At 47.1% G+C, this 11,129-nt stretch overlaps 1 protein-coding gene across 10 annotated transcripts; it reads left to right on the top strand.

Moving 5' to 3' along the window:
* Positions 1–7,139: 7,139 nt before the first annotated feature.
* On the top strand, positions 7,140–10,553 carry LOC123044681 (uncharacterized). 10 transcript variants are annotated; one of them, XM_044467503.1, is made up of 11 exons: positions 7,140–7,391; positions 7,931–7,951; positions 8,057–8,148; positions 8,278–8,434; positions 8,515–8,601; positions 8,692–8,819; positions 8,965–9,061; positions 9,254–9,331; positions 9,481–9,706; positions 9,884–10,107; positions 10,293–10,553. In XM_044467503.1, exons 4-11 carry the CDS (start codon positions 8,300–8,302, stop codon positions 10,320–10,322), a joined length of 1,005 nt encoding a protein of 334 aa, XP_044323438.1. In that variant the 5' UTR covers positions 7,140–7,391; positions 7,931–7,951; positions 8,057–8,148; positions 8,278–8,299; the 3' UTR covers positions 10,323–10,553. The 10 variants fall into 10 exon arrangements, with proteins under 10 accessions (XP_044323438.1, XP_044323439.1, XP_044323440.1 ...); XM_044467504.1 differs by having other exon boundaries at positions 8,255–8,434; XM_044467505.1 differs by having other exon boundaries at positions 8,233–8,434.
* The last annotated feature ends 576 nt before the right edge of the window (positions 10,554–11,129 follow it).

Here is an 11,129-nt window from a genome sequence, read left to right as displayed (position 1 = left end):
GGTTAACTCCTACCAACCTCCCCCCTAGGAGCATGCGCGTAGTACTTTGTTTCAAGGGCTAATAAATTTTTGCAATAAGTATGTGAGTTCTTTATGACTAATGTTGAGTCCATGGATTATACGCACTCTCACCCTTCCATCATTGCTAGCCTCTTCGGTACCGTGCATTGCCCTTTCTCACCTCGAGAGTTGGTGCAAACTTCGCCGGTACATCCAAACCCCGTGATATGATACGCTCTATCACACATAAGCCTCCTTATATCTTTCTCAAAACAGCCACCATACCTACCTATCATAGCATTTCCATAGCCATTCCGAGATATATTGCCATGCAACTTCCATCATCATCATATACATGACTTGAGCATTTATTGTCATATTGCTTTGCATGATCGTAAGATAGCTAGCATGATGTTTTCATGGCTTGTCCATTTTTTGATGTCATTGCTACGCTAGATCATTGCACATCCCGGTACACCGCTGGAAGCATTCATATAGAGTCATATCTTTGTTCTAGTTTCGAGTTGTAATATTGAGTTGTAAGTAAATAAAAGTGTGATGATCATCATTATAGAGCATTGCCCCGTGAAAAAAAGAAAAAAAGGAAAAAAAAGAGGAAAGGCCAAAGAAGCCTAAATAAAAAAGGGGGCCAAAGAAGCCCACCCAAAAAAAGAAAAAGAAAAAAAAGAGAGAAAAAAGAAGAAAAGAAAAGGGGCAATGTTACTATCCTTTTTCCACACTTGTGCTTCAAAGTAGCACCATGTTCTTTATATAGAGAGTCTCCTATTTTTTCACTTTCATATACTAGTGGGAATTTTCATTATAGAACTTGGCTTGTATATTCCAACGATGGGCTTCCTCAAATGCCCTAGGTCTTCATGAGCAAGCAAGTTGGATGCACACCCACTTAGTTTTCAGTTTGAGCTTTCATACACTTAGAGCTCTAGTGCATCCGTTGCATGGCAATCCCTACTCCTCGCATTGACATCAATTGATGTACATCTCCATAGCCCGTTGATTAGCCGCGTCGATGTGAGACTTTCTTCCTTTTTGTCTTCTCCACATAACCTCCACCATCATATTCTATTCCACCCATAGTGCTATATCCATGGCTCATGCTCATGTATTGCGTGAGAGTTGAAAAAGTTTGAGAATACTAAAATATGAAACAATTGCTTGGCTGACACCGGGATAGGCATGAGGGGTACCTTGTGTTAAGAAAAGGGAGCATGAGACTATATGCTTTTGTAGGGATAACGTTCTGAAGCATTGATATTTTGAAAGACATGATTGTTTGTTGGTATGCCCTAATTATTATTGTTTTTATGTCAAATGATAGACTATTGCTTTGAATCACTCGTGTCTTAATATTCATGCCATGATTATATATATGATCAAGATTATGCTAGGTAGCATTCCACATCAAAAATTATCCTTTTTATCATTTACCTACTCGAGGACGAGCAAGAATTAAGCTTGGGGATGCTGATACGTCTCCGTCGTATCTATAATTTTTGATTGTTCCATGCCAATATTATTCAACTTTCATATACTTTTGGCAACTTTTTATACTATTTTGGGACTAACATATTGATCCAGTGCCCAGTGCCAGTTCCTGTTTGTTGCATGTTTTATGTTTCGCAGAAACCTAATATCAAATGGAATCCAAACGGGATAAAAATGGACGGAGAATTATTTTGGAATATTTGGGATTTTCCAGAGGAAGAATCAACGCGAAACGGTGCCCGAGGTGGCCAGGAGATAGAGGGCACGCCCTCCCCCCTGGGCGCGCCTGGCACTCTCCTGGGCCACCCGTAAGGCGGTTGACGCTCTTCTTTTGCCGCAAGAAAGCTAATTTTATGAGAAAAATCTGGGCGAAAGATTCACCCCAATTGGAGTTACGGAACTCCGGATATAAAAGAAATGGTGAAGGGGCAGAATCTGGGAACGCAAAAACAGAGAGATAGATCCAATCTTGGAGGGGCTCTCGCCCCTCCCATTCCATGGGAGCCAAGGAACAGAGGGGAAACCCTTCTCCCATGTAGGGAGAAGGTAAAGGAAGAAGAAGAAGAAGAATAAGGGGGGCTCTCTCCCCCTTGCTTCCGGTGGCGCCGGAGCGCTGCCGGGGGCCATCATCATCACCGTGATCTTCACCAACACCTCCATCATCTTCACCAACATCTCCATCACCTTACCCCATCTATATTCAGCGGTCCACTCTCCCGCAACCCGCTGTACCCTCTACTTGAACATGGTGCTTTATGCTTCATATTATTATCCAATGATGTGTTGCCATCCTATGATGTCTGAGTAGATTTTCGTTGTCCTATCGGGGATTGATGGATTGCTATGATTGGTTTGAGTTGCATGTTTTATTATTGGTGTTGTCCTATGGTGCTCTCCGTGTCGCGCAAGCGTGACGGATTCCCGATGTAGGGTTTGCAATATGTTTATGATTTGCTTATGGTGGGTGGCGTGAGTGACTGAAACACAGACCCGAGTAAGTAGGTTGTTTGCGTATGGGATAAAGGGGACTTGATGCTTTAATGCTATGGTTGGGTTTTACCTTAATGATCTTTAGTAGTTGCGGATGCTTGCTAGAGTTCCAATCATAAGTGCATATGATCCAAGTAGAGAAAGTATGTTAGCTTATGCCTCTCCCTCAAATAAAATTGTAATAGTGATTACCGGTCTAGTAACGTAGTCAATTGCCTAGGGACAATTTCACAACTCCTACCACCACTTTTCCACACTCGCTATATTTACTTTATTGCTTCTTTATCTAAACAGCCCCTAGTTTATATTTACGTTCTCTTTATTATCTTGCAAACCTATCCTATCACACCTACAAAGTACTTCTAGTTTCATACTTGTTCTAGGTAAAGCGAACATCAAGCATGCGTAGAGTTGTATCAGTGTCCGATAGGACTTGAGAGAGTATTTGTTCTACCTTTAGCTCCTCGTTGGGTTCGACACTCTTACTTATCGAAAGAGGCTACAACTATCCTGTATACTTGCGGGTCATCAGCGTGCAATTCGCTATGTATCCCTCACTCTCGCCCCTAATCCAACGTAGACTACAAATAGACGCCCCCTCCTCCTTCATAGGATTAGTAAAGTACAATTAGACATACTAAGAGAGCTTTGCTCCTTGTATCTCCTCCTAGAGGAACAAGCCCTCCATCTTGGGAGAAGGATCTCTCAAGATCACAAGACCTCCTTCTTGGGAGAAGTATCTCATCATAGATCACAAGACCTCACCTCCTCGTGGATTTGAGAAGAATTACCCCTGCTACTATTTCGTCCTTGTTGTTCATGTATTTTTGTGGATCTCGTGGGTTTGCCAATTTAGTGGATGTGTAATTGGATCTTGTTTGAGTGTTTCCCTTGTGTTCCTTGAGTGTTCCTCCTTTTCCCCTTCAAGTTGTGAAAGATTGCATAGCCAAAAAAAGTTGTGAGATTGGGAAACCTAGGGTCCGCACCACACATCACGCTGCCTTTGCTACTTGGAGAGTCCCTGGTTTCGGAACTTGGGGCGTCTCAGTTCTCGGTTTGGGTTCCTTCTCAGGTCTTGAGCCACTGGGGTGCAATGTATGCCATCGTCGACGCTTCTGGCGCGTCTACTTGCACAAATTCAGTTAGGTCCTATCACTCACTTGTTATTTTCTCTACGCGATATGGGCGGGAAGGTATGTTGACCCAATTGATTTGGTGGTCGGTGTTGTGGTTGGATGTGTTTTGCATTTGTAGTGACGCGACCTGGTTGCTCTATGCCCCGTATTCTTGCCTTCTTGGCCGGAGATCAGGCAAGGATAGTTTCCTCGTTTTCATTTGTAGTAGGTGTGGTTCTAATCCTAGGGATTTGTGTGGTGTTGCTTGCCTTGTTGGCATTGTACTGGCCGTCTTGATTTTTTTATGAAATGATGATATACCCAAAAAAGCTTGAATTTGTATTTTTTTTCCTCGGTGGATTAGTGAACCAATTTTTTTAGGAGTGATTAGTGAACCGATTACTCGAGTAGCTTCGACTCTGGATGTAGCCACATGGATGGACCAGCCCCCCTTTGGCTGCCTTAAGGCAACCCCAATGCATTTGGGAGATGGTCAGGGTGGTTCTCAGTTGAATGATATTTGGAAGACCATTTGGGCCCTTGCTTTACCTAGGAAAGTGAAACATTTCATCTGGAAAACCTTAAAAGGAGTCGTCCCCTGCTTTGGAACCTTAGCTAATCGACATATTCTGTTAAGTGCACAGTGCCCACATTGTAGGATTGGTATGGAAGATGTCCAACATTGTCTCTTTGCGTGTTCCCGAGCGATGGAAGTTTGGTCAGAACATGGCCTTAAGGATGATATTTGTCAAGCTATTTCTAAAGATCGGTCAGGATCTGTAACTATGGAGATTCTATGCAGGGCTCAAGGTGCTTTGAACGAGCTCCCAAAGGCAGAGTTGATCGTGGTTTCAGCATGGTATATTTGGTGGCAACTCCGTCAGTTTGTGAGGGGGGGTAAGCATTCAATCCCATTATCCTACAACCACATCGATCAAAGTACTTTGCACTAATTTTATCCGAGCATCATCGCCCAAACTTCCGGTGAGTAAGAGGGAGCATTTGTGGCGGAAACCAGCAGCAGGAACTGTCAAGATAAATGTGGATGCATCCTTTTGTTCTGAAAACATGTCAGGAGCTACGGGAGCTATTGCTCGAGACGATAAAGGTGATGTTATTGCTGCTGCTAGATGGTTCATTCCCCATGTTAGCAGTGTGAATTCAGCAAAAATTCATGCAGTATACAACAGTATAATCATGGCACTCCAAATTGGTTGCAACTCAGTGGTTATTGAGTCTGATAGTACAAATGCAGTATTTTCAACCAAGGCGGTGATTTCTTTGGACCAGATGCTGCCACAGTACTGGAATGCAAACAATTAACAACATAGTTTACAATTTATCTATAACTAGACGCTGCCCTAGGCCTTGCCCTTGCCCCTGCCGTCGTCACTGTCGCCGGTGAGGTCGATGAAGGTTGGCGGTGGCCCTGCCCACCTGAACGTGCTCTGCCATGCCGCCAAGGCCGCCTCCTACGGCGCCTGTGCGACAATGACATTGCGGCGCGGCGGGCGCAGTCCCTCCTCGCGCGTCTATAGCATCTGCCGCTCGCCGTTGGCCCGCTCCTCCGCGAGCCGGTGCTGCTTCTAGCACTCCAGGTTGGCCGCCTCCTCCTCTGGTGTCGCGGCGTAGTGGACTGGGGGGCGCTCACCCACTCGTGGATCGCGCCGGTCCACGAGTAGGACTCCTCGGTCCAAGCAGGTGGTGGCGGCAACCGCTTACGCGTGGGTGTGGGCTCGGGCTCGGGCTTGGGCTCGATGGCAGGAAACGGCGGCGAGGCGTGGAGAGGAGCGTGGATGGAGTGCCCCGCTGCCGACAAGGTAAGGGCCTTCTCCAGGGCGTCCTACTGCGTGTCCTCCTCGAGCCAGCTCTCCTTGAGCGTGCGCTACAGGGCCGCCTCGAGCGCGACCTGGTACGCGGCCTCCGCATCCTCCTCCTTCGACAAGACCTTTGGGGGCGGCGGTGGAACGGCGTTGTTGACCTGCACACCGCGGCGTCGCTCCTACTCGTACTCCAACGCGAACCATCCCAGTTGGAAGAGTCTGGAGCGTACGCACGGAGCGAGCACTGCTCCGGTGAACCTCCTTGGCACACCCGCATCGAGCACGGCATCGCCGGAATTGGATGCGTTGCGGGTCTAGATGCCAGCTGTGTGATAGGATGACATCTGGATAGTGGAGAGGCTGTCAGTACTGCCAGTGCCACCACGCCTGGTGGACTGGGATGTACAGGCTCTCGCGTTCTCGTGGCGGCCCGCCGCGTCGAGCCGGCGGCGGAAGAGGAGGCGCGCAGGACGAGCTCCCGCCGGGGCAGAATTTGCCCTCGCCACTGAAGAAAGCCCTGGCACGGCGCTAGGGTTTGTGGTCACCGGAAAGGGAGCAAGCGTGGTCAAAGCATCTCCACTAGGCTCCCCAACAGCCCCCCAGGAGCACTTTTTTAGCGCCGGTTGTAAAAAAATGTCCCAGCCATGCACCCAGGACCTCGTTTTGAGCCGGATTTGACGAATGGTACGACCGGCGCGCCCACCCCACACCTAGCTCCCTGGGGGCAGCTGGGGACGCCGGCGTTTGCCTTTTGCATGCGCCCACCTGCCAGCGTCTCTCTCGTCCCTTTTCCTCCCTGGCCCACCCACGTGCTCCCCTCCACACACCCATCCCCTCCCTCTCTCTCTCGGCTGCAACTCCTCCCTTCTCCTTCTCCTTCTCTCGCCTCACCGCGCCCGGCACGCCGCCGCCCTCGCCTCGCCGCGCACAGGGACGACAGGATGAAGGAGCTCCGGGCCGGCTCTGCGCCTCCGCGTCCCCTGGCTCCGCTCGCCGGCGGTCTCCTTCGTCCCCCGCGCCCTCCGGTCCTTTCGGTGCAGCGGCAGCCTTGGGGTCAATCCGCCCCAAATCGGCGGCCGCACGCACGCCGTCACAGCCATGGCGACCTCCTTCGCGTTCGGCAATTCCGGTGGGGCGGGATCCACCTCATCCTCCCCCTTCTCCTTCTCCATCGCCCCATCCGCCTTCTCCTCCTTCCCCGCCACCGCGTTCGGCTCATCCCCCGCCCCCACATTCGGCTTCGGGGCCACTGGTTTCGGGTTCCAGCACGACCTCCAGCGACGCCAGAGAAGGTGCAGAGCCGGCTGCCGCTGCTGCCGCCGTCCTGGACGGGGAGGCGCAGCGGGAAGCGCGGGTCCGAAGGTGAATGGCGAGAAGAAGGAGGAGCAGAAGCAGGTGGCGAGGGAGAAGGAGATGTGGTGAATGAACGGTGGCGAGGTTGGGTGGAGAGAAGGAGGAGCAGGGCCATGCTGCCTTCACCTCCATGGCCGATCAGAGGAGAGACAGACGAGAGGGTGGGGGGACAACGAGTGGAACTTTTGACCCCAAGGCTAAAATTATCGCCGGCAGCCCCTAGGCGACGAAAAAAATGCCTTCTGGGGGCTCAACGGCTGAAGATGCTTTCAGATGTGAAAGAACGCTTTCATGTCCGTGTGGCTGTAAACCCGAGTTAAATTTGGCCCTGCGTCGAGACACCGAGCTGACGCGGTCACTTTGGCCGCGTTGCCGGGTGGCATCGCCCCCGCGCCCTCGCCCTCGCCCCTCGCCCCGTGAACAAACGCCGCCGAGCACGCACCAACCACCGAATAAACCCGTCTCGATCCATCCACCAGTCTTTCATTTATCTTTCTTCCTGTCAGTCCCACTCGCACTCCCACTCGCACCGGACGGTGTATATCTGGATCGCCCAAGCCCCGCATCCTCCTCGCGTTGACGCACGCAGCCGCGGCTACCCCAGGTCAGTGAGTCCGCGTCAGAGCTTCTTCATTGGCCGTGCTTTCCTTGATCCCGCTGCTCGTTTCGCTTGATTCTTCTTTCCTTGGCAATGCGCGCCCGGGGCCAGGAGAGCACCCCCATCGGCGGATCATCCCCCTCTTAATTTTCTCAGAATTCTTCCCTCCTTGTCCTTGAGACTGACCATGGAATCGTCCGGAAACTATCTTATCTGACGGGCTTGATTGATTGTGAAATGCTAGTAGTTTTAGAGCCTAATAAACAGCTCACTGATTGCTCTTTTGCCACTTGTATGGTGGTACGTATTGTATTGTAGAGCACAACAGGAAGACCAATCCATTCCTTTCCCCTCTACTAAGATGCAGCATCTTAATCTCCATTGTAGAGTAGTACTGTACTCGAATTTGACTAGTTCGCTTGTTGTGGACTTGTGATATTCAGCTAGCTTTGTTTTGATGCTTCATTTTGTGCCCTACATGTTTCCTGTTCCCATTCCTTGATTCGAATCATCTATAACCGGACCCTAACTCATTTTCTGGACAGGCAGGAACACTACTGAAGAAGGTGATGCTCACCGTCCACAGTTGCAGCAAAAAACAAATAGCATTGAGCGCAACAGCCTGCATACTGATGTTCTCCCTGCTCCTCTTCATTTTTTGTTCACTTCAGACCATATTCCTCAACGACAAACCTTTCGTCATCGCCACAGCATCTTCTAGATCATTGCATGAGATCGACTCCAATTCAAAGCCTATTAACGGGTAACTTCTGTTTTGCCTTTCTATAACCTCAGGAAAGTCTTCTTTTTCAGTCTAGTGTATGTGCAGCTGAATAAGTTGAAATAGGCTTCAAATTTTTTCATTGGAGGTTATTGCTAACCTGAGTGCCAGCAAGGTGGAAACTGGACAGCAGATGGAAGGCGGCACTCATAACATTACCAACGTGACTGAGAATGCGACATCTGGGTGGAGCATTGTGAAGGAGGAGCTGACGTTTTCAGCTGGAAGTGCACCTTTCAGTAGCTGCCATGCTTCCACCATTGTAGAGGTACTATATAGCTTCTGTATGCGACCAAGTTTGTAAAAAGAAATATTATAAATACTTATAGGTGAAATTTCTCTTGCTAGATTGGGAAAGACAACTTTTTGGTGGCTTATTTTGGTGGATCCAAGGAAGGTGCTCCGGATGTCAAAATCTGGTTGCAGAGATACAGTGTGGGTTCAATCTATCCAGGACACTTCAATTTTTTTGTCTATTAAATGAGATATCAGTTCTTCCTAAGAATCTTATATTTACATTTGTAGGATGGTCACTGGCATCCTCCAGAAGTTGCTGATGAGCAAGATGGGGTGCCCATGTGGAATCCTGTACTATTTCAGCTCCCCTCTCATGAGCTGCTGCTCTTCTACAAGATTGGTCAGGAAGTTCAGAAGTAAGAACTTTATTTTCCTTCTTTGGCGTTTGATGTTGGATTGAACTGGCAAGAGAACCGCGGGATAGAGCAGTTAGATGAAGCCAAATGATATTTTTTTATAGGATTGTATTTGGTGACTTTGTGATAAACTCTACTTATTCAGGTGGAGTGGTGCCATGAAAAGATCGCTGGATGGCGGCATATCCTGGTCAGAGAGAGAGCAGCTACCGCCTGGTATTCTTGGCCCTATTAAGAACAAGGCATGTCTAAATTTGTGGTTTTTTCTATCTTGCATAGTTCTCTATAACAGTATGCAGTGTGCACATTTAACAGCAGGTTTGCTATTGATCGTTAACAAGTCAGTAGTAGTTTAGTGCTTTTGTGGCATTTGTCAGCATGACGCCATGTTTTATTGAGTAAATTGGTTCCTAATGACAACTTTTTCAATGTAGCCTTTCCTGCTTGAAGATGGTCGCCTACTATGTGGGTCCTCAGTAGAAAGCTGGAACTCTTGGGGTGCATGGCTGGAGGTAACTACTATGTTCCAGTGTCTCATTTTTTATATAGAAAAACATATGCTCCAAGCTGTGACAATTTATATGTATCGGAGGGAGACTTACATCAAGCGTTTATCACATCCTGTATTGCGGTTCTAACGAGTCCTCTTAACAACTTATAGGTCACAAAAGATGGTGGCAGGACATGGCGGAAGCACGGTCCTATATACATAGAAGGTGAAACACTTGGGGTGATTCAGCCAGTTCCATACCAAACTGCCAATGGGACAATTCGGATGCTTTTGCGATCTTTTGAGACAATTGGCCGTGTCTGCCTGGCCGATTCTGCCGATGGTGGTGTGACATGGAGTTACGCGCATAAGACTGAGCTTCCTAATCCAAATTCTGGTTTGTTCTTAACCGTTTGGCTAAATTAGCTTTCTCTTTGCTTCACTACCCTTTTGTTGTATTGGAAAATGTCTTACTGCCCTCCACAGATCATGTCTGATGGGAGCACATCAATAAATAGTTTATGTACAGTGTTTGATAATTCTCTGTTTTCTCCACTGGACTTTACACCTCAAGGGATCGATGGAGTTAAGATGAAGGATGGAAGAGTACTAGTTGCTTACAACACTTTCTCCAGGGGCACACTTAAGATTGCAGTCTCCATGGATGACGGTGATTCATGGAACGAAGTAATGACACTAGAGGACACCAAAGGTATGGAGTTCTCATATCCTGCGGTAATCCAGACCATGGATGAGCTCGTACATATTACATACACATACAACCGGACGCAGATTAAGGTAATTTCTGTCATGAAAAAACTGTAATCTTATTTTGTACTCCCTCCGTCCCAAAATATAAGAACGTTTTTAACACTAGCATAGTGTCAAAAACGTTCTTATATTCTGGGACAGAGGGAGTACTTAGCAACAGTACTTCAGTCAGTTGGTGCATTTTCTTAAGATTATATTTCAATTCTTTGCAGCATGTCGTTCTTCGGCATAGTGAGACATGAAATTGTAAGTCTGTGACTACTGGGAGGCTCATGGTAGCAATCCAAGAAACTTCAATTCATCCCCGCCTACTTGGTGTGACCATTGCATCAGTTTGTGTTTACTCATAAAATAGTGCAACCCGATAAATAATTTTACAGGCTGATCATAATAAATGTAATAGTATGAACAAGTGCATATGTGATCGGCGATTTCGCATAAGGCGTTCCTTATATGGCAGTTATTTCCCTTCATTCTTTGTTGTGTGAACCAAACTACATTGTTCCTTTCCCCCCTCAAACCATTGTTCTCTCGGTCATGTTTGTCACTGTGATGCAACTTCCAACGAACAAAGTACTACTCCCTCCGTTCCTAAATATTTGTCTTTCTAGAGATTTCAACAAGTGACTACATACGAAGTAAAATGAGTGAATCTACATTCTAAAATATGTCTACATACATCCGTATCTTGTAGTCCATTTGAATGTCTAGAAAGACAAATATTTAGGAACGGCGGGAGTAACTATTATCACCATAAAGCAGTTTCGATATAATGATATATTTGTTACTTTGTGAGAATCCCTGTGTACATAATGGTGGGCAGAACATGTGGATGATATGTTTGGTTGATGTTCTATTTGGGATTATATGTTCAGTATGACAATGAACTATTTGGGAGGATCTGATGTTTATTTTGTCTATTTTACGCAAGTTTTGTTTGAATTTTTACTTAAAATTATGAATTGAAATATTATTGAATTATGTGTGGTTCAAACATAAAATTTAATTATTACTCTCTCTTTTCAAAAATATAATGTGGATTATTTTTC

The sequence above is a fragment of the Triticum aestivum genome, chromosome 2B, assembly GCF_018294505.1.
Source record: "Triticum aestivum cultivar Chinese Spring chromosome 2B, IWGSC CS RefSeq v2.1, whole genome shotgun sequence".
Classification (NCBI taxonomy): domain Eukaryota; kingdom Viridiplantae; phylum Streptophyta; class Magnoliopsida; order Poales; family Poaceae; genus Triticum; species Triticum aestivum.
This window is presented reverse-complemented; position numbering and strand designations above follow the sequence as displayed.